The sequence below is a fragment of the Pinus tabuliformis genome, chromosome 8 (genome assembly GCF_031772625.1).
Source record: "Pinus tabuliformis cultivar Carrire ecotype Pingquan chromosome 8, CPIR1, whole genome shotgun sequence".
Classification (NCBI taxonomy): Eukaryota; Viridiplantae; Streptophyta; class Pinopsida; order Pinales; family Pinaceae; genus Pinus; species Pinus tabuliformis.
The window spans coordinates 1,686,396,634-1,686,421,329 of record NC_142294.1 but is presented as its reverse complement, the minus strand read 5'-3'; the positions used below and the strand labels follow the sequence as shown (position 1 = coordinate 1,686,421,329).

General features: G+C 41.0%; 1 protein-coding gene across 1 annotated transcript in view; it reads right to left on the bottom strand.

The window, feature by feature from the left end:
* Positions 1 to 18,626: 18,626 nt before the first annotated feature.
* Positions 18,627 to 24,696, bottom strand: part of LOC149242721 (F-box/kelch-repeat protein At2g44130-like) — a 29,457-nt gene continuing 23,387 nt past the window's right edge. The window contains exon 2 of the mRNA XM_089370968.1: positions 18,627 to 19,233. Within this exon, the coding sequence (XP_089227094.1) occupies positions 18,627 to 19,233 (607 nt within the window). The remainder of the gene's footprint in view (positions 19,234 to 24,696) is intronic.

Sequence of the window (24,696 nt, the reverse complement as noted above, 5' to 3'; positions counted from 1 at the left end):
CCCAAATTGGATTCTCCAAGGAAGAGTTATGTGAAATCTCCCACAGTGACTTGATTATAGACTGGTTCAGTAGAGCGAACTTGTACGACGTGCCACGTGTCACTGTTTCAACCTTTGACTCTGAAAAATATATAACAGAAAACTACAGTATGTCCTTTTTCTATACCTTCTTATGAAATTTCAATCCGATGCTCAGAAAGAAGGTTATGACGATTTTCCCGAGGTCGCCTGTTTTGTGTGTAATTCAGGAGTCTGCAAAAAGACCAACTTCCTCAGATCATATCTCCGAAAATGTTGCGCGAAAAACTCTGCAATTCGGACCCAAGTTTCAGCGCGAGTTCTTCTCAAATGGATTTTTTTTGCGACTTCTGAAATGTCATAGAAAAAACGTTATAACGACAATGCCACAATGACCTGTTTGGAGCAGCGAAACCCTAGAATCCAAAGCTCTGATACCAAATGTTATGAAACCAGCTCAAGAAAAGATAGAAAAGAAAGATCAATGCCTTAGAGTTCAGCCTCTTCGAGGGGGAAACCTCCTTTACATTACATAAATGAACAATTCTTGGATGATACAAATGAAAAAACCTCATTTCTATATATAGGAGTCTAAGGAGTCACAATATAATCCAGCCGACCTAACAATAATAATATAAAGCCACAAAAATAATAATAGAGGGATTTTATGGGGCACAGAAATAACAATATGTGGGTAATAGGGGCACAACAATATAAATAAGGGGTATAAATACAATAGTAATGGGGTAATCACTAGTATTATAGGGACCCAACAGGCAAACTATTATAAATTCCCAGGAGAGGGTCACCAAAAAGAACATAAGAAATTTCGCATTTTTGTCTCTCTAAATTTTCGGGAGAAGGAACGACAATCAAGAAGGAATAGAGAACGCAATCAAGGAAGAAGATATCACTCTCAAATCTCGCATGGAGAGTAAATTTTGCACTAGGGTCTGACTACACCTTAGCTAGGGTATTAGGTGTGGTCATGACAAGAAATTGGAGGTATAACGTGGACACGAAACTGATCAATGTATTGGGCTAAATACTCGCGGCATATCTATGAATCAATACATGGATTGATGAAGAAGGGACCTCATGCTAGTAGATCTCGGATGGATGAAGAGGACTATGTATTTATTTTAGTCTTAGCTTCATGGAGATCATGCTATCTTAATCTTGACATACGTATATATGTATATCGCATTCTCGACATAACAAGGAGCGACAACATCACTCACAGTCTCGGCTTACATAAAGGGTAAGGATCTCAGGGCAAGAGTGTAATCACAATCTCAGTGGACCTATTGCATGACAATGAGTGTATGTGATGAAGGAACCTCAGAACCCTGATTGTCTTCATATAGTCTTAGTCTCACTATCTCGGAACTTCTATTATAATGTATGCTCTCTACCACTCACAGTCAACATGATGATGATTCCAGCTAAGGTTCAATGATGATTCAAGAATGGTGTAGTATTAATGAAGCCCTTCACAAATAGATCAGGGAGAGAATTAATATCACAATCAAATAAAGCAGATAAACAATGCAAAATTTATTTAAAAACTAAATATTTATTACATTTTAGCCAAAAAATAATAAAGGAAATAAACAACACAAAGCCTAATTCACCCGGTTTGGGAGGCTGGCTTTGCTTGCAATTTCCTGATTTCCTAGGTTGGAGGTTGGATTTAGTTGCAATCACCCCAAATTCTTGGTTTTCAAATTGAGGGCATGGTTGAATTTAGGGGATTCTCCTACATAAATTATATAGTTTCCATTCGTGCAACTCATGACTAATTTTTTAGCAAGAGACTCAATCTCCATTCGTGCAGGTCACGATTCATTTTCAAGAAAGAGACTTAGTCTCCATTACTGTAGGTCGCGACTAGTTTTTGAGCAAGAGACTCAGTCTCCATTCGTGTAGGTCGTGACTCATTTTCGAGCAAGAGACTTTAGTTTATATATAATATATCATAGCAGAGTAGCGCATCCATGCGATTTACATAGGTTGTGAGTCATTTTCCAGCAAGATACTTTGGTTTTTAGATAATATATCAGAGCAAAGAAGCTCTGAGGAGACAATAAAGGAAATCCATATAAACCTCACCCCTATATTCAATCAAATTCATCTGCATTGTTGTGTTATGCTCTGCAGGTGCTCTTAGTGTTATAGACATTTTTGTGCCTTACAGCTCTAAGCATGAAATGTCCATAAACCAAGGGCTCCTAAGTCCCTAAAAGTGTTTTTCTAACTCCTAAAGGAACAAGGTCAACAAATTACAGCTTCTCCCAGAAGTTCTCCACCAAAAACTACTCAGAATAAGTCAAATCAGGATCATTTCAGCTGCTCCACTAGCCAAGTGCGTTGCATAGCACCTAAGTCCACTAGCTAGGTGCGTTGCAACGCACCTAAATGCACTACCAGGGTGCGTTGAGTGGGAAATGACAAGTGGCAGAGTCATTCCATAAGGTGGAGAGACAATGGAAGCTTCCAGAATCTTCTCCAATGACACTTGCCACACTGAATTCGACAAAGGATGAGTAAGAGGCTTTCAGTCTCCAAGTGGAAGCAAGAACTGACAGAGAGAAGCCACTAATCAATTCATGGGTTGACTCATCCTCCTTGCATACATCTATATATGGATCCCTCATCCCAGAGATCCAGAGGCTGGAATTTTGCACATTGTAAGGAATTGTTGTTGGTTTTGAGATACATATCATAGGATTGGGTGATCTATGCTTTGTTGGGGTTGAGGAAGGGACTTTTTTGCTGGGAGGTTGAAGCTCGGTCAGGAATCATCGGTTGTAACTCCTCCTGGATCTTCTTGTATATCAATAAAACTATTTGAGTTTCTTCTCCATGCTTGTGTTTCATTGATGCTTGTTACATTTGTATGGTTAACTTAAATCTGATCCTAAGTTATTTGTGAATATAAATCCATGTCTTTGTATAGTTTCCTTCTTCTGTGATCTTAGAGGTACTTGGTGAAGCTGGGCGAGTGAGAGAGCTGGTAGCTAGAAGCTGTCAAAGAGGAGAGAGATTGGATCAAAGTACTAGCGGAAGACACAGGTTGGTTCATCCTATTCCTCTTCGTTTATAGTTCATAAAGAAGAATAAAAAAGTAGTTTTCTCTGTTTATTTCTAAGGTAGTTGTCACACCTTAGTGGGATAGAGTAGTTCTAGATAGAAACTTTTCCCGATAACAAAATTGATTCTTGTTACATTTGTATGGTTAACTTAAATCTGATCCTAAGTTATTTGTGAATATAAATCCATGTCTTTGTATAGTTTCCTTCTTCTGTGATCTTACAGATACTTGGTAAAGCTGGGCAAGTGAGAGAGCTGGTAGCTGGAAGCTGTCAAAGAGGAGAGAGATTGGATCAAAGGACTAGCGCAAGACACAAGTTGGTTCATCCTATTCCTCTTCGTTTATAGTTAATAAAGAAGAATACAAAAGTAGTTTTCTCTGTTTGTTTCTAAGGTAGCTGTCACACCTTAGTGGGATAGAGCAGATCTAGATAGACACTTTTCCTGATAACAAAATGGCGACTCCGCTGGGGATCGTGTCTAGTTAGTTTGTTTGTGTTTCTCTTGTTGTTTGTTTCATAAACTTAGAAGTAGCAATCGAACTGCATTTTCCATTAAAAAATGCAAAGTAGACATCTGTTGCTTCGATCCATTCACTGGATTTGTTTATGATTTGAACAGCTGATTCATAAACTAACTGATTGAGCATTTCTGATTGCTTTTATTCGGCCAAAAACCATAGATTAAACTGCAAATTCTGACCCAGAACCCGGATAGAATTCTCGTTTCTGCCCCAGCGCAGGCTCTGTGAAGAGGTTCTGCATTTCAACGCACTTCTCGAGAGTGCTACCTGTGCTACAATGCAGTTTCTCTGTGTAACAGGTGCGCTGATCAGCCTAGCCTTGTGCAGCTGAGGTTCTTTGTTTCATTTTTTCCAGTTTGTCTTTGATTTTTGCAGCTTGTGATCAGTATTTCACTATTTCAAACCCCTTTTCCTTACTGATATTCCGCCTCAGTTGTACAAAATAAACTGTAGATGTTTTTATGTGTGTGTTGCGTCGTTTACAGTTTTCCATTGCAAAAGTATAATAGTCGTATTGTCGTCCTTTGATTTAGATCTGTCGCAAGTGTCGATTTTGATCATAGGAGAAAGTTTATTTGTTGTTGATAGTCGATTATGCTTTTACTTTTTCCTTTGGCTTGAATTTGTGACTTTCTAGTGTCGAAACGAGTATTTATTTCAAAATCATAAAGTGTCGTAATCATCTCTACCTTTTGATTTCGAAAAGAAGCTTGTTTGTGTTTGTCACTTGAAAGCAAATTCAGATTTGTACATCAACTTTCCTTTTAGGCATCAATATTAAGAAAGTGAAAAACAAAACATGTGCATGTGAATTTGCATATTGGCAGTCTGTTTGGCTTGATTTAGGAAAAGTGCATTTACAGTGTGCTCTTTGTTCTTTGCAAAAAGATTGTGTCTTTCTTTTCCCCTAGTAGCTAGGATTTTCATTGCTGAAAAGAGATAAAAGTTTGTTTATCATCTTTAGATTTCATTTTAGGAATTACATCTACATCTCGTGGTGATCTCAAAAGGAAAACTTCATAAGAAAGATCAACTTAAAATAAATTCAATGAACTTAAAAACGCTTTGGAGCGTAACGCACAACATTTAGAGGTCTAGGCTAGAGACGTATTCCGGCATCGTAAAGCCTGGTAACTGTTGTCCTCACTGATCGTTGGGTGATTCCTCCACTTTGAGATGATAAGTGCCAGTACGGACTTGTGCTCCCACGTACCGTTGAGTATATATTGGGAGACCCCTATAGGCTTAAAACCTTTATCCATATGAAACTGTGTCGACCGCCCTACTGATCGCAATGCACCGAACACAACATTCGGGAAGATTTACTGTCGTACCATAAAAAGTATTCTGTAGTTTTACGATTGGTTTGGTACTCCCTCTACCTAGACCTCCAGAGTAGTCCCTTTCGTTCCTTTTCAGACTCCTTAATGGAAAAGGTCCATCTGAGCACTTGTCACTTCAGGCTCATTAAAAATCGAAGGAGACTAGAGTCATCTTTTGTTTTTTCTTGACTCTTAAAAATTGAAAAAACAAGTTGTGTCAAAAGCGTCTAAAATTCATTTAATTCGGAAACATACCTCCCCTTTATTTTAGTTGATCGAGTAATCCGCAATCGTGGAAGAAATTCAATTGAAACCCCGTTGTTCGCGGAGGCTTACGAGTCAACCGTCTTTGTCTCCGGAATCGAAACCAGTACGGACAAAGCGAACTTGTTTAACCGGTTCCAAATCTCCTATCAAAGTTAGAACAAGTGTTCCAACGACATCAGAGACTCCGGTTACTCCAAACATTTCTAGAATCCCTGCCTCAACAGAAGAAGTTCAACAACCATAGAAGGATAGTGGTACTGATCCTAGTTTGAGAATAAACACTTGTGTTACCGAACCAGTTCCATCTACAACCGGTTCGGGGAGTATTACTCTCCAAACATCTGTCGCTGCTGATTTCACACCTTCTTCGGCACCAGAAATATTTTACGGACCTGACGGTCTTCCCCTTCCACCTGGTCTGATTGCAATAGAAGAAATTGTAGAAGATCCTCAAACGAGTACTCCAACGCACTTTGGAGTCGGGATCACTCTATATCCTTCGACATCAGAAGTTAGTCTACCACCAGCGGAAGTTCCTGTAGAATCGCTAGGTAATCTTTTGGATAGGCTACAAATGTCTGAACAATCGTCAACATCTAGGACTGTGTCATCTGATACAGCGAAGATAGAACTCCCTGCTGTCACTCTGACAATGTTCGTCGGCATACCATCTGTCCCAACTAGCTCTCAACCACTAGAAGGAGCCCACTCAGGGGCTATTTCGACAGTCTGGTCCATTCCTGTTTGTTCATCTGGAATAATATCCGGAAACTCTTATGTTGGGTCTCAACAAATTGATCCATTTGGAGGTCAATTTGGGCAGTCCGGTCCCCAAGGGCAAACAATTCCCTTGAGTTCTGCATTACCACCGTATGGGGGGCAGTATGCCCTTTCACTATCCCTTCCGGGAGGATATCCATACGGGAGTTCACAATAGCATTCAGGTTATACTGGAATTACCTCAAGTGGTTGGGTACCTATACTACCCCAACAACCAAGAGTTGTGTATTCGATGCAACAATGCATACCTATTTCGAACATCCCGACTACGCCAGCTATTGTGACGTTGTCACAAGTTCAATCGCTGCATGTTGTATGTCAACCTTAGGTTTCTCAAGTTGTAATGCAACAGCCCCTTGACCCTGCGACTCAACCACAATCGCCGACCAGTGGGGCGACACAGGTCCAGATGGGTACAATTACCCCTCACCTTGGTCAAACGGTTAGTATCGGGCAACAGCACATGGCTTCACAACCATGGTTGGTGCAATACCAACAACCGCAATTCCAACAAGTATACCAAGGTGCTAAGCAGCAGATCTTTGCGAACAGTGGACAACCGTACTTTCAAAACGGTCAAAATCAGCCATTTTACAATGGTCAAGTCCACCAACCTTACCGAACATACCAGCATCAAATGCATTATGCAGGTATGCAAAGACCAACTGCTCAGGCGATTCCATCGTATCCTCGGTACGCTTCACCTAACCTGAATCAACAGTTACCATTCTTGACAACTTTAGAGTTACCTGATTTAAACTGATTAACAAACGATCCAATTGCTTACGCCCCTTGGTGGCCAACGACTCCGCATAAACTTCCATCAGATATTCCTAAATTTAATGGAAATCCGGGTGAAGATCCATCGAATCACGTGATGACCTTTCACCTATGGTGTTCATCAAACACCCTAAATGATGATTCGATAAGACTTTGCCTCTGTCAGAGGACGTTAACAGGTCCAGCGGCAAAATGGTACATTGAATTGCCTAGAGCTTCGTTCGACAACTTCAGTACCTTAGCCACAACCTTTTTAACCCATTTTCAATTACCAATAAGGTATGAAATGGGAATAGAACTTCTTACCAACTTCAAATAGACAACGGCCACTCACATATCTGATCATATACAAGAGTGGCGACGTCGTCGTAGGATGGTAAAAACGTACGTTCCTGATCAGCTATTAGCTGAATGGTTTATCAAGTCATTACTACCTTCCATCACGGAAGATGTGGCAAAGGGGGGAGTCGTAACAGAAGAGAAAGTTATCACTCGTGCACAATATCTGGACTTGATTTACACTCAGTCCGGCACGCTCTATGAAAAAATACCTGACACCCCTAGACTGGAATTCTCAATTCCTCCTCCTCCTAAATCAAACAATGACTCTCATGCTGGCGATGGCGTGATTGGCAAGACAGACACTAAATCGACAAAGGATACATCCAAGAAAGCCCATAAGATTTCAGGTCAAAATGCAAAAGACGAACTTCTTGCTTCGGAAGTAAATGCTGTATCGACAGATAAGGGAAAAGAAACCAAACAACCAGGAAGCAAGAAGAAAGACAAAGGGAAGAAGAAGAAACATGATGAATCATCACCTGAAAAATCTTCTTCAAACCCTCCTGGAAATAGGAAACCAAGAACTCCATGCCATATATGCGATGAGGATCACTGGACCTCTAAATGTTCGTATAAAGATGAGCTTAAGAAATTCTTTAAGAGTTCTAAAACCTCAGCAGTGTTAACTGATCCGTTTCCAAATCTAGGAACAAATATGGCTGAAAGTGGAAATGCTTCCCCATCTCAAGTGCTAATGTTGTCGATTTCAAAACAACAGAATGATGCTTTGATTTCGACAAGGAACAAAGATTACGACAATCCGTAGCTGTCGAACAACAAGGATAAATATCAACCAAGTAGTTCGAAAACAACTTCGACAGAAGTTGTACCACCCACCATCCCTGAATTGAAGATAAAACCGCCGAAGGGAGTAGTACACAAGTCGACATTTAATCCCCGCGCTAGAGCGGCGTAGCATTATAACATAGTGGAAGATTTGGCCCAATCGCCATCCGCTATGTCGACTCTTGAAGTACTACAAAATTGCCCATCCCAAAGGCAGGATTTATTATCGGCCATTGGTGGGATTGATCCAAAGGATTCCAATCTTGTATCCTTCGACCATAAAGGATACGATCCTCAGTTACCGGCTCAACTAGATTTCCTTGTTCAAGTGAAATCCCTCAAAAAAACTGTTCATCGAACAATTATTGATGAGGGGGCATCTACATGTATTATGTCGATGAGTTGCTGGAAAACTTTAGGATCTCCAACCTTGTCGTGGTCTGCGATGACATTAAAAGCATTCGACGGAAGGACATATACCTCATACGGTATCCTAAATAACTTGAAAGTTGAACTAGGAGGGAAAACAGTAGAAATAGATGTTGAAGTCATCGATGGGAATCTTGATTACAACATCCTACTGGGACGACCATGGATATATGCCATGGCAGCTGTTGTGTCGACCTATTTTAGAAAGATTGCATTTCCCTTTCAGGGAGGGATTACAATCGTCGATCAGCAAAACTTCCTCCCCAATGGTTCTCAAGTTACAGGAAGCATTCCCATGATCCATGGAAGCCCCCATTCACTTCAGAATATCGGAGTAGGCCTACTAAAAGATCCTATTCTAATGGGAACTTTCGCCCTTCCACCTCCAATCAATCTGGCGGAAGTAGCGTCGATAGGAACCTGCAACATGATATCTTCTATAAAGATCTCAGAAAACGATATCAACATGGATCATGCAATGGTTTTGCCCCCGAGCCCAGTAGAAATATTATAGCAATCAATATTTCTAGCATGGGGGGCAAATCCAAGTCAACGCTCATCAAGCGTTTGGGTAGATAGGTCTAGAGAATATGGTACTACTTCAGATCCTTGGTCGCAAGTGCATGTCACCGATGAAGGAATTCTCCAAGCTATGGTAATTGAAGGAGCACCATGGAATGATTCCCACCATCGTTCTCTTCTTCCGGATTATGAAGAAGATACTCAAAATGACCTTTACCATCCTTCAGTAGTTGATTTTCTATCAAATACTGTAAATACGGTGGATTCCAAGCGAAACTTGTCCAACATTGAAGAGACTATAGCCATAAATATCTTGACCAAAACAGATGTTGTAGAGAATATTTATGTTGGCAAATGTTGTTCTCCTTCAGAAATGGAAATATATAACACTCTTTTTCGTGAATTCAGAGATGTCTTTTCTTGGTCATACAGTGAAATGCCAGGCATCGACTCGAGTATCGTTGAACACGAAATTAAGATGTATCCAGATGTCAAACCAGTACGACAACGGCTAAGGCAGGTGCACCCCAAGAAAGCCGCTGCCATTAAGGCAAAAGTTGAAAAACTTCTCCATGTTGGTTTCATCTACCCGGTTCCGCTAACCGATTGGGTATCGAATATTGTCCTTGTTATGAAAAAACAAGGGACAATTAGAGTGTGCGTCGATTATAGGGATGTAAATCAAGCTTGTCCAAAAGACAACTACCCTACACCCTTCATTGACTAGATAATTGATGAATGCGCCGGAGGCAAAATCTTTTCATTTATGGATGGATTCTCCGGGTATAATCAAATAAATATCCGCCCACAGGACCAGTCAAAGACTGCATTCATTTATCCGTGGGGCACATTCGCATATCGAAAATTACCCTTTGGGTTAAAGAACGCAGGGGCAACTTTTCAGAGGGCAATGAATTATGCCTTCCATGACATCAAAAACATCGTTCAACCATACCTCGATGACCTTCCGGCTCATTCGCGAAAGCGGACTGATCATCCGCAGCATTTAAGAGCGATATTTCTACGTTGCCGACACTACAGGATACGACTCAATCCGCACAAATGTGTATTTTGCGTCAGTTCCAGTCGTTTACTTGGCTTTGTAGTCTCCAGGATGGGATTCGTCTTGATCCGTGTAAGGTCCAGGCAATCATAAATTTGCCTCCACCTTCGAATTTGCTTCAGATTCAGAAACTCCAAGGGAAAACAAACTTTCTGAGGAGGTTCATTCCGAATTACGCTGAACTTGCTAAAGGTTATACTTGTCTCTTGAAAAAGGAGGTACCCTTTGTCTGGGATCAGGTCGTGCAAGCTTCCTTTGATGCTTTAAAAGATTCCCTAGTGAAAGCATCGTTAATGTACGCCCCTGATTATCAAAGAGATTTTAACCTATATCTGGCTGCAGCAGATACGACCATCGCAATGGTTTTAGTCCAAGAAGTCGATGGAATTGAACATCCTATATATTATCTAAGTAAGAACTTAAATGATACAGAAAGCAAATATTCTTATGTTGAAAAACTAGCGCTTGCAGCTGTTCAAGCGATACAAAGATTTCGACATTATGTCCTCTTTCGGAAGACTACCATTCTGTCAGATTGCAACCCCGTGACTTATATATTGTCGCGACAGTTGCTGGGGGGCAAATATTCAAAATGGATAGCAATCCTTCAAGAGTTTGATCTGGAATTTGTAAAATCCAAGTCGAACAAAGCTCTAGTTTTCGCAGAATTATTATGCGATCTCCCATCGTCATCCAACACTGAAACATCAGAACAATCACTCGTGGATGAAAGTTTGTTTCTGATATCTACAAGCAATGAGTAGTATGGGGATATAATCATTTATCTCCAAACCCAAAAATTTAGGCCAAACACCTCCCACTCTGAACAAAAATATATTCGATACCAAGCAAAAGACTACATGATTGTCGGTGATACACTTTACCGTCGTGGTATTGATACGGTTCTGAGAAGGTTCCTCACCCATGAGGAGGCCGAAAAAGTCCTGAATGAGTGTCATTCAGGCGTGTGTGGGGGGCATCAATCTGGATATGCTACGGCACAAAACATTCTACGAGCAGGATACTTCTGGACAACAATGTTCAAAGATTGCATAACCGCAGTCAGAAGTTGCCATGCTTGTCAAATTTTTGATAGCAAAACCAGAAGACCACCCGCACCTCTGCAGCCAATAGTTGTTGTTAGGACATTCGCCAAATGGGGCATCGATTTCATGACATGTAACCCCACCTCTACCGGGGGGCATGGGTATATCATAGTCGCAGTTGACTATTTTACCAAATGGGTCGAGGCGATGCCTACACTAGATAATACTGGTGAAACAGTTGCCCTCTTCAATGGGCCGAGGCGATGCCTACATTAGATAATACTGGTGAAACAGCTGCCCTCTTCTTTTTCAATCATGTAGTCACCAGATTCTGCGTACCACAGGCTATATTTACAGATCATGGATCGCATTTCCGCAATCACATGATGGTTGAATTAGCTGCCAAACTAGGGTTATCTCACGACAGCTCTACTCCATATTATCCGCGGGCCAACGGACAAGTTGAAGCGATCAACAAGGTCCTGAAACGCATGCTGCAAAGGATGATCGGAGTTCACAAAAGAATATGGCACCTAATCCTGTACTCAGCTTTGTGGGCTTACCGAACATCGGTAAGGAATGCAACCGGGTTCACACCCTTCCAACTGGTATATGGCCTGGAAGCAGTCTTACCAGTCCAGTGTGAAATCTCGTCTCTCAAACTCGCAATTGATCTCCTCCCCAGAACTTCGAAAGAAGAGGCTCGTTTCTTGGAATTAATCCAATTGGATGAAACTCGTCGTGATGCCTCTTTGGCTAACGAAGCCCATAAGAAATGAGTCAAGCCACAGTTCGACAAAAATGTCCAACCCCGTGTCTTCTCAGAAGGTGACTTGGTCTTGCTTTACGACCAAGAATCCGATAAATTGGGGGCAGGTAAATTTATGTCTTTATGGATGGGCCCCTATATTGTTAAGCGGGTGTTAGCAAAGGGAGCCTACGAGTTAATGGATTATGATGGAATTCCACTGGCACAACCTCGTAATGGGTTGTACCTCAAGCGTTACTATGCGTAGTAGTGACCAGTATGCTTTTGTTATATTTCTGTTTTCGCTAAAGTGTTTGTTTTGGTCGAGTAATCCACCTTTTTACATTTCTTGCAGATGTCAAACCCATTGGAGCCATGTGTTGGATATGCCGACAGAGCGAGTCGTAGTTCGCGGAACCTGTCCTCCGCAGCCTGGGCCATTTTTGATCCAAGCGACGAGTTAGTAAGTTTCAGAGGTGTATGTATTGGTCGATCGACGAATAGGGCGTAAATAGAAATTCTTTCTGATGCCATCACTCATGGTATACACCGACTAATTGTCAGGCTAGACTCACAACTCGTAATACTACAACTCAATGGTATATATTCCTTCCGAAACCTAGCTATTTATTGCATTTTCCTAAGGGTTAAGATTTTGGAAAGACAATTTGATCTTATTCAATACCAACATATTTCCAGAAACTTAAACACATTAACCAACTCATTAGCAAACTATGTGTTAGATAGACATTTGCAACATTTATAAAAGGAAACACATCATCAATGTTTTACATGTGGATCATATAACTCAACCAGAATAAAACTCCGAAAATCAAAAATATATATAGTTGTTTATGGTTTACATATAATGTTCTGTAACCAAGACAAAATCGGTCATGCGACCCAAAAACGCAAAATGCTAGGGGGCACCCTAGTCTAATGATGCTCGTGATAGCAAGTCACAGCCTTTGCGATCATGCGTAGGAGACGAGTCCATCGTCTGGGCACACCAGTAGTATGCCGTTGTAACCGCAAAGGTAGCTCGTCAGTCCTCACATCTAGTATACCAAGAGTGAGGCCCTCAACCTGCTCCTGCAAAGCTGTGAGAGCCTCGGCCAAATCGAGGTCGCGAAGAATAGCCCTTCTGGCGGCCTCTCCTGCTAGGGCAACAACTGGTACTCTCAGGCGAACTACTCGATGAACAGGACCAACATCTGCATGTACACATGAGTTTGATTAGAGTCTTGATAGAACAAAGCACAAGTACATTATAAACAAAGACAGTAAACAACAATATGGTCAGAGATTTTACCAATAGCACCCCACTGCTTGCCATCCGGCAATACTAAATCTGGATCACCTCAGAAGTCCATGCTAGCATATGGATACTCGGCATAAACCATCTCTTGACGCTCAAAGCACCTGAAGAAGGTATCAAAAAATGAAATCTGAGATTGGCCAGCATGCCTAGACGTATGGTCAACCCATCTCTGCATATGTGGTTCAGTAGGAGAAGGTAAATCGAGTGCAATGTACTGCGGCTGCATCAGTGGTATCTTCTCCAAGGCAAAGGCGATCAAAATAGAACCGTACCCAAGGTTCTTCAACCTCCCATTCTTTATCTTGCTCAACTATTCTTTCATCACATGAAGTACTGCGTCGCACCAGTTGAACACCTTCGGTTGGAGGCATTCCAAGGCATGCTGCATATAGGATCCGTTGGCTACATGAAGAGACGCACTACCGGCCATCCTACCAAAAGTAAACAGGATAGTCGTAAGGGACCTGTCAGTGACATCACGGATGATGATCTTGTCATCTTTACTCGGCTGAGATCCTTCTTTGCAATACCGGCGGACATAATCTCTCACAGAATCGCCTCCTCGGGCCGAACCGACAAAGAGATGGGGGCACCCCGCCTCGATAAGCCAGTCAAGAAATAGATGTCTACTGCAGTCAAGGGGATAGATTTGCCCCTTATCTGGAAAACCTGATTGATAGGATCCCAAGCATCAAGCAAATACTGCAGTAAGTTGATCTGCTGTCTCATGCTAGAAATGCGGAAGAACTTCAGCAAGCCACAATTCCGCAGCGCGTTCGCTGTAGCTGGATCATGTAGGGCAATCATGTCCTCTTCTTCGTGCTCGCGTTCTTGCCATGTAAGGGTCATATTGCTCCAAGATCTCTGAAAAACCAAACAAGAGAGGAGTTAGATCCTGATTTTGGTGAGAAACAGGCAAAAATTCCATCAAAAATTGTGCAACAAATTCCCTTTCTGCACCCAACGCACCTGCAACAGTGTTCTAGGTGCATCGAATGTCAAACTACCTTCATACCAGCCAGCATTCAACGCAGGTTTCGATACACTGGGGGTGCTTTGATGGTAGAACGAGTCCCTCAAACCCCAGGGGCTCAGAAAAGTAGGGAATTAGGCTCAAAATGCAAAATGGAAACCATGAAATGAAAGAGCTCAGGTTTAGCTCCTACCTGGTCCGGACGGCACCGAGAATCGTCCACAGAATCTCCCGAAATCAACTGATGAAAATCAAGAAGGAAAGCACCTCCAAAGCTCCAACAAACCAAGTTCAAATGAAATGGTAAAATGAGAGGTAAAAAACACTTTTTAATTACTTTTATGTAGTTCAAAGTAAAATATTAGCGTTTTAATCTCGTTTTCAAGAAAATATTGTTCATTTCTAACTAGTTTGATGAGGCAGTTGAAAACATAGTACGATCTTTGAAAGGACAAAGCTATTTATGGTAAAAAATCAAAACAAGACCATCTAATCGAGCAGTGTTTACCGCAAGGTTCAAGCTCGTTAAAAAATAAACCCGGACCATTTCACCTCCATTTGATTGTTTACCCATTTTGAGGAACAACTGCGAAGAGTGATTTCACTAGCCATCCTTGTGACACTACAGTGATTGGAAAATTCCAAACCTTACTTGGAATCAGCTGCTACCCATTTTATCACTCGTTCCTGAAAAGACGAGTCTTCTTTAAGCTCTTTTCAACTGACTCGTAAAATATGAAAAGATTGCCGAGTTTTGGCCTTCCAGCTCGTTAAAGCGACGGGAAGTGTTATCCCTCCTCTAGATTTTAATCTTTTTGGACCTGAGGGATTATTGCACAAAAATATCGAGCGCTTGTTTTGTTCGGCTCATTAAAGCTAATTGAACATTCATCCCTTCTGTATTGTTTTATACTTTTTTAGACTTAAGGGATTAGATGACGAAAAAGGAATTTTGGAGTTACCTTTACGTACCTTTTCAGACTCTCTAAAAATGAAAAGGACCGAGTTATCTTTGTCGTTAGACTCGTTAAAAATATTAATAGCAACAAACTTGTCTTTAGACGAGAAAGAGTTTCACTATCGCTAGGCTCGCTAAAACATAGCGATGGGTTTGACCGAAGGAAAAATTATAGAACAAGCATATGTTATCCTCCTCAAGCTTGACAATAATAAAGAGGTACTGGTCAGCAATGACTGGGGAAAAATTGGGAAGAAAACTCAAAGAATCTTTATTGGTAGCAAGTCGCTCTTGAACATGACACTTCCACTCCGTGCCCAAGGCGGGTCGGGTTGTTTCATTCACCGGTCACGTCACCATGTTCTCGCTATACCATCCACATTTGGGGTTAATTCTACCAATCCATCACATAAGTGTCTCCGACATGTTCAAGAGAAGTCATCCAGAAAGGCCACCTGTGTCCCGCCCACTACCATACATTATGCTCCATTCCTTCATGACCGCCACCCTGAACCATATATCATCAGATCATTTTCACCTCCATAAAAATCATTTGCTCCATTCCGTGTCATTGATGTGGGATTCATTAAGGCCCTCCTATGATGGATCACTTCTTGTCGACACCAGCTCATTATCCAAGAAGTTGATCTAGGAACACCCCATTCAGTACTTTGAAGCTTGCATGCCTCAATGGTAAGTTTCTCACTTCCGACGACAGGTATACATCAATGACCTTCGACCGAAAGATTTTGCGCGGTGTTCGATGCTAAGTCCTTTATTCAGACCACGTGAGTTGTACTGCAGTACCTTGAGGGTCATTATCATTATCGGTGATTCCTCTCGTGCTTGTTAACAGTTTACATCATTGACTGGTAATCAAGCGATGTCTTTCCATGTTCGACTTTAAAAAATTTCTCACATGGATCGACTTGTACATCGAGTGAAGATCAGATGAGATTGAAGACCCCGGATCTAGTTTCATCCATCCGGGCTGCGATATATATTTAGGAAAATAAAGACATTGAAATGTACAGCATTGCAGCACAGATAATCATCCTACCAAAAGGATGATGGCTCTATCAGAATGATCAGTCTACCATCAGACGATTGTCTGTCCTATGTACATGAAAATGAATTTATAAAGCTGAGCATGGGAATGCCCGCCTCATCTAGATCATGAAAACAGTATGAAGATAATGTATTGTATTGTTTCTTATTACACGTCTCCTCCCAACATTGAAAGAACTTCGGATCCTCCTATAAAGCATTTCACCCGATAAATGGCCTCATACTTTAGGGGGCAACTGTTATAGACATTTTTGTGCCTTACAGCTCTAAGCATGAAATGTCCATAAACCAAGGGCTCCTAAGTCCCTAAAAGTGTTGTTCTAAATCCTAAAGGAACAAGGTCAACAAATTACATCTTCTCCCAGAAGTTCTCCACCAGAAACTGCTTAGAATAAGTCAAATCAGGATCATTTCAGCTGCTCCACTAGCCAAGTGCGTTGCATAGCACCTAAGTCCACTAGCTAGGTGCGTTGCAACGCACCTAAATGCACTACCATGGTGCGTTGAGCGGGAAATGACAAGTGGCAAAGTCATTCCACGAGGTGGAGAGACAATGGAAGCTTCCAGAATCTTCTCCAATGACACTTGCCACACTGAATTCGACCAAGGATGAGTAAGAGGCTTTTAGTCTCCAAGTGGAAGCAAGAACTGACAGAGAGAAGCCACTAATCAATTCATGAGCTGACTCATCCTCCTTGCATACATCTATATATGGATCCCTCATCCCAGAGATCCAGAGGTTGGAATTTTGCACATTGTAAGGAATTGCTTTGGTTTTGAGATACATATCAAAGGATTGGGTGATCTATGCTTTGTTGGGGTTGAAGAAGGGACTTCTTTGCTGGGAGGTTGATGCTGGGTCAGGAATCATCGATTGTAACTCCTCCTGGATCTTCTTGTATATCAATAAAACTATTTGAGTTTCTTCTCCATGCTTGTGTTTCATTGATGCTTGTTACATTTGTATCGTTAACTTAAATCTGATCCTAAGTTATTTGTGAATATAAATCCATGTCTTTGTATAGTTTCCTTCTTCTGTGATCTTACAGGTACTTGGTGAAGCTGGGCGAGTGAGAGAGCTGGTAGCTGGAAGCTGTCAAAGAGGAGAGAGATTGGATCAAAGGACTAGCGCAAGACACAGGTTGGTTCATCCTATTCCTCTTCATTTATATTTCATAAAGAAGAATACAAAAGTAGTTTTCTCTGTTTGTTTCTAAGTTAGTTGTCACACCTTAGTGGGATAGAGCAGATCTAGATAGACACTTTTCTCGATAACACTTAGCAATAAAATTCCTTTAGTAGGAAGGTGGTGTATTTTATCTGCAAGTCACACCCAATACTTCACTGAAGGGGTATATGTAATTTCATGATAGTTTCATTGTTATATCTCAAAGAAGCATTTAAATTTACATGCAGAGAGAATTCTAAGAGGTGTGAAAATGATTGTTACTCCTAGTATTTCTATAGTGGATGGGAATTTGATGGTGTTGGGGCAATGTATTTTGTCCAAAACTCATGGGAAGATCACCTTAACCCCTGCATTAGGTGTGGGAATCGTTAAAAATCCATTTTTGGGAGCCATGCCAGATGAGAGCAAGAGTCATCATATTTTTCCTATATGGCAACTCAAGTGAGTTATGCAAATTTTGCCTTCAGGATTTGGCATTTTTTATTTTAATATGTATTTGTATCTATCTTTTTGGTTTTATATACATTTCTGAGAAATTGTATGATATTTTTATTTTATTTTGGGTTGGGATTCCCTCTATTTTTGTGAATTTGATATTGTATGCTTTATCTATGTTTCTAATTGGTGGGGTGGTCAACCTCTTGAAGTTGGATTTGTTTTCAATACCGATGAGAATAATTATTTCTTTCTTTGTCTTTTGTGATTTTGGAGGTAATATTGGGGGAAGGATTGTGGACTCATTTTTTATTTCAAGTAGGCAGACAGATCATGGTTCAAATCCTATCCAATATTTACTGGGATCCACATTATCACCCTAGAAATTGGTTGTTCATATTGATCACTTATGAATTTTCGATTATTATAGACTGAATGATGGAGTTGAGGCACTCTTTGAATCTTCTTGATCAAAAGGATTTTGGAAATTGTTCAGGCAGGTCATGTGCTACCTCTACCTATCGTGAAAAGCATGTAGATTATCTTTTGTGTCTTTTAAATAGCTCATTTTATTTTTATTTTTTTCATTTTGATACAACCTTATTCGCAAGGGTTTCAATATAATTTGTGTTTGTTTTTATTGTCATTTTTGTGGTTCATTATTCTTTATAACGTTTAGAATGTTTAGTATTGGTAATCCCTTGCAGTTGTGAGAATTGGGTAGGCGAAAATTGAAATTCTAATAAGTATGTCTTAATTGAGCAGTCTTATTTTCACTTTTTGTTCGTTGGTTTGCTCTAACCTCCTCATAAGGAATCTACAACAACTCTAAATCTCCAGGGTTGCTACAGATAGGATGTTACCCTCAAAGCGCTCCCCACCATAACCATGAAGTTCCATCAACTGCCTGGTTGACATATTGAATAGATAAGATATATGTTTCACTTAGTTGGGACACGGTTGTCATTCTCCCACTCCGCTTACAAAAAATTGGTCACGCCACTGTGTACCGCACATAAAAAAGAAGCCAATATCGTGGGGAATGGGAAGAGTAGATACAACACTACAAGTGTCCTTCCCCACGTCATACTTCACCTGTTCCTGTTTGGTGAACACGTACAACTCCCCCCCACCGGAAGAAGAAGAAATGACACAACTTCTCCACAGTTCTCCCCTGAAATGTGCCATTCTCCATGTTCCCTCACTCGGATCGAAAACTTCTGCACTTTGCCTTTCGTCGTCTAACACCATGAACTTACCTTCCACCAATCCACCGCGGCTTCCCTGCACGTGCGCTTCGATCATAGGATGCAATATTTCCCACTTATCTTTCTCCACGTCATATGCTTTTGTCGAGGCAAGAGGGTTGACAGTCTCATTGATCCCGCCAGCCACGTAGACAAGTTCGTTGGAAAAAATGGCAGAGCACGCAAAGTATGCTCGAGGTGGGGGCATGCCAGCTCCATGATGCCATCTCGTAGACTCAAAGTTGTAAATATAAACACTCTTCATCAAAGTTGCTGATTGGAATCCGCCTATGAGAAGTAGCTTGCGATTCACAGCAATGCCACTATTACAACAAGGGCATTTTTGAGACTTTTTTTTAAGACAAAAGAAATCTTTTGTCTCAAAAACTCATTTTTTATTTTAGTTATTTTACATTAAAAATTAATATCAATTGATTTGTCTTAAATATATATTTTAAGACAAAAATAGGTTGAGACAAGACTATTTTAAGACAAAACTTTATATTTAAGAAAAAATTAGTTTAAGACAAAAATATTTTAAGAGAAAAGTAGTTTGAGAAAAAAATATTTTAAGTCAAAACTTTATATTTGAGACAAAAATATTTTGAGACAAAACTTTATATTTAAGATAAAAGTAGTTTGAGACAAAAATTTAAAGAAAAAACTTTATATTTAAGACAAAAATAGTTTAAGACAAAATTATTTTAGGACAAAAACAATTTAAGACAAAATTATTTTAAGACAAAACTTTATATTTAAGAGAAAAGCATTTTTAGACTGAAATATTTTAAGGCAAAAGTTTATATTTAATACAATGACCACTTTATATCAAACCTATGTTTAATACGATATTTCACTTCCAATGAAAATGGAGGGCAGCGCTGAGTTTCAGGGTGATCTACCCGCGCATTCTGAACTGGAGCTCCCGCGCCCTTGCTTCCTCGGCCTCTACGACCCTCCGCAGGCCCCCTGCCTGGCAACCCCTACTACTGGGCTTTCAATCCTTCCCGGCATCCCTAGAATCGTGCTCTGCCTCCCTACTCCGGCCAGTGCTTCTGCTGGCATAACATTCGCGTTTGGGTTTTGCGATCGCAGAGCGGCGTAGCCACCGCCATGAGTGCGCCTGGGGGTGGGGAGCCTTGTCCCACCCCACCAATATCTTCAAAAGAAGCATTCAAAAGATTTCTCTCACAGAAAGGGAAGAAACGTTTGATTCCAGAAGTCCTAAAATTCATCAAAAAACTGGAGGAGATTCCTGAGATCGCCCTACCAGAAGACCAACCGATAAAAATCTCCCTAGCACTGGCTGACAGAGGGTTGGTAGGAAAATTTATGGGATGCTGGCCCTATGCAAAAACAAGAGATGATTGGATCCAACGCAACTGGAGGCCCCAGCTGGAAAACAATGAGATCTGCTACGTTTTAGGAAGAGGGTATTTCATTTTCTAGTTCACCTCCAAAGAAGATCGAGATTTTGTTTTCAGAAACAGTCCATATTTTATGGGAAATCAGGGTCTGTATCTTAATAAGTGGACCCTCGACTTTGATCCCTCAATCAATACCCCTAAAGAGGTCCCAGTTTGGGTCCAGCTTCCCAATCTTCTGATCCATTACTGGAGCTATCACACCTTGCAGAAGATTGGAAATGACTTAGGCCATTTCATTGACAAAGTAGATAACAAGGGCCAATATACCTGCGCAAGAATCTATGTGGAAGTCGATATAGAAGTTGGATTGCCCGAAGCGGTAAAACTTACAGTTAGAGAATGACATCACTACCAAAAATTGGATTACGAGCAACTTCCTTTCAATGCAGAACCTATCACGAACATGGACACTTCCAATGAAATTTCCCAAAAGCTCCAACCGGGGACAGAGTGGATGAAGAAGGATGGAAAGAAATCAAAAAGGGAAAGGTAGTCCCAAAACCAACTGAGAAGAAAAATTAAGGGCCATTGGGGAAGCCTAGGCCTAAACCAAAAGCCAAAGAAGTTCCAAAAGAGGGTTCTTCCTCTGGGGTAAAGACAGATTCCATTGGAACCCAAGAGGAACTAGGAGACCCGTCAAAGAAAGTGAAAGAAGCATAGCCAAAGTCAACTCTTCCTCCATCAGAGGATGAATAAGGGGAAAAAGAAGAAAACGAGGAGTGCATCAGTCTGGGCTCCGATTCTGAGGGAGATTCAGAAGATGGAGTCTCAAATTCAGACAGCTCGCAAGTTACTCCTATCAAGTTGGCCAAGGGTCGAAAGTCTAAGAAGGAACAGAGAGAGGAAAAAACTTATATGGATGTTCTCCAAGGCTCTCAGAAAACTCTCAAAGGAATGATGAATACCAGATCTAGGCACAAGCAAGGTTAGGCTCCAAAAGGAGCCACAACCTTCCAAGCCAGTAAATAATGAAATACGTCTCCTAAAATTGCAGAGGGTTAGGCAGCAGGTTGAAAGAAGAAGCTCTGAAAGACATTGTAAGGATGTACTCGCCTGAAATCCTTCTCATCCAAGAGACAAAACTGGAGGACCTTTTACTCCTTCAAGCAAGAAAATCACTTTGGCATAAAGGCTAAGGGAGAGTAGTCAATGCTAGAGGGACCTCTAGAGGGATTGCCTCCTTTTGGGACAGCTCCAAATATAATCTCATTCACAAAAAATGTTGCCCCCATTGGCTACTCACTAAGCTCCTCCATAAAGAATCTGGCCACCAAGTATGTTCAATCTTTATGCTCCGGTCTTACCATATGAGAAAAAAAAATTTTGGGACTAGCTCCAATCCTATATTTTCTTGCACAACCTAGAAAATATTATTATTCCAAGTGATTTGAATTTTACGCTAGCTGCAGAAGAGAAAAAGGGGGGCTCGATGGTTAGGGACCTAGCTAGAGAATGGGTTGAAGACCTCATTTTAGATTGGGAATTGGAGGATATCAAGCCCACATCTGGGAAATTCACCAGGTCAAACAAAAGGATAGGCCCTGGCCTCATTGCTGCTCGTCTGGACAGATTTCTAGTCCAATCCTCCTTCTTGACTTGTGGTCTAATGGCCACCTCTAAAATTCTGCCGAGCTACACCTCTGACCATAAACCCATTCTGCTTGAGCTCTCCTTGGATGGAAATCTTGGCCCCATTCCCTTTAGATTCAATTCTCTATGGATTCTTCAAGAAGGATTCCAGGAGGTGGTCCCCAAGGCTTGGAACTGGCAAGTTCATGAAGGATCCCCTTTATTTGTGTGGGAAGAAAAAATGAGGAGACTTAAAAGGGAGCTCAAGGAGTGGGCTAAAAGGTTGAAAACGCCCACCGCCAAAAGAAAGGAGATGCATGACAGTTTAGCAGGCCATCAATTAACAATGGAGAATTCGATGTAACTCAAATCCTTCTTCAAAAAGAAGTAGAGCTGCAGAAAGATCTCCATAGAGCAAGTAGGGACGAAGAAGAGTTCTGGAGATAAAGTCTAGAAATCTTTGATTATAGGCCGAAGACAAAAATACAAGCTACTTCCATAAGCAAGCTGAAGCATGCAAGCACTTCAAAAAAGTAAATGAAATTCACTATCAAAACACTGTGGTTAAAGATTCTAAAGGCATAAAGCGAGTAGCTCACTCCTTCTTCAAAGATATTTACTCTAGCCCGGAAGACCCTCCTATCGATTCTCAAGCCTATCCGATTGATCTTATTCCTCACTCTGTTCAAGATTCTGACAATATTATGCTGACTACTCTGAACAGTATGAATGAGATTAAAGAAGCTTTGGATTGCATGGATCCAAATAAAGCCTCGGGCCCTGATGGGTTCACTTCAAGGTTATACTTGACTTGCTGGACTACAATTAAAAAAGACCTTCTGAGAATGATCTGTAAATCTGAGACCTGCACCAAGATTGAAGGCAGTACCAACTCGACCTTCCTTGCCTTGATTCCAAAAGGCAAAGGCGCCATCGATTTTAGTAGATTCAAGCCCATCTCTTTTTGTAATACAAGTTATAAGATGATTACAAAAATAATAGCCAACCGTATTAAGAAACTTTTGCCGGTCATCATCCCTGAAAACGAAGGAGGATTCATAAAAGGGAGAAAGATTCTTGACAATATTGTGCTGGTGCAAGAAGAAATTCATTCAAGCTGTCATCAAAAAGAGAAAGGCATGGTGATTAAGCTAGATTTGACAAATTCCTTTGACGGGGTGAGACATGATTTCCTGTTTTCTGTGATGGAGAAATTTGGCTTGTCAAAAATTCTCATAACTTGGGTGAAAGCCTGCATTGCCTCCCCTTGGATAGCAGCTCTGGTTAATGGTGGTTCAACGGAATTTTTCCACGCCTCGAGAGGGCTAAGACAAGGTTTCCCTTTGTCCCCACTTCTTTACGCCATTCAAGCTTCGGTGCTTAGCTTCCATTTAGACTATTGACGACATATCCAAACTCTACCAGGCCTGAGAATGGCTCACAATGTTAAAGACATAAATCATGTGTAGTTTGTTGATGATACATTATTGCTTGGAGGAGCTAGGATAAATTCTGCTAGAACCTTCAAGAAGGAGCTAGATAGGGAGGTTTTGGGTAGCAAGATTAAATATCTAAAAAGCACGATCTATGGCTAGAATTTCTCGATCAAAGATTTGACAGACATAGAAAGGCTATTAGAAATGGAAAGAACCCTGACCTGGGAGTCATTTAAGTATCTTGGGATCCTAGTCTTCAAATCAAATCCTAAGGTAGCTCACTAGATGCCCCTGCTAGACAAGCTAAAACTCAAAATACAAGCTTGGGGAGCCTCATGGTTGAATAATGTTGGGGAGGTAATCCTTATGAAATCTGTTCTCATAAGTCTCCCAGTTTATCAGAACTACATTCTACTAGCCCCTAAAACCTTTATTAGTAAAGTGGATGGTCTCCTGAGAAGATTTCTGTGGGAGGGAGGGAAAAATAATGAAAGAAGGCTCCATTTAGTTAATTGAGACACTATTAAGAAGGCATTCTTGGAAGGAGGTCTCCAAATGCAGGATCTAGCAGCCCAAAATCTTGGTCTAAGCTCCAAGCTCCTTTGGAACATTGTTCTGGGAATCCTAGTTGGAGCAAGAGAGTTATGTGGAAAAAATATTTTCATGGGCAGCATTTGAGGTGCTTGGACCAGCCTCCTAGAATTTCCAAAGGATCACCAGTTTTCAAACTATGTCTCACAGCTTTGAAAATTTTCAGTCATAAGCTTTATTGGATCCCAGGTAATGGGAAAAAAATAAAAATTTAGGAAGATTTGATTCATGGAGATCAACCCTTGAATCAGATGGTAGAACTGGTAAATATTAGAGCTTGGCTTCAGGCCAACAATCTGGAAACCCTTTGGGACATCTCCAATTGGACAAATGATGTAGAAAGTCTATGGGATGGTTGGAATTTGGGGGAGGTCCCTCATTGGCTGGATGGTGAAGCCAATTTATTGTTGGATTTTCTCTAAGGAAAATCTCCCTTAAAGGCCTCTTCTAAGGACAAAAGAGGGTGGGGTTCTCTTTCAGGCTCTTACTCAGCAGCAGAAGTTTACAAAAGTATGATGGTTGTCCCTAGCATCCCCCCAGAGCCAACTCAATGGAAATTTATTTGGTCTTTTCCTTCTGTCCCCAAATTAACTTCTTGTGTTGGACTCCGGTGCATAAAAGTATCCTCACTAGAGATAACCTGAGGAAGCATGGAATGGAAGGTCCCTCCGGGTGCCCTGTTTTTTCATCGGATGAAGAAATGACTAACTACCTATTCTTATTGTGCCCCTTTGCTCAAGAAGTTTGGAAGGGTGTCCTGATG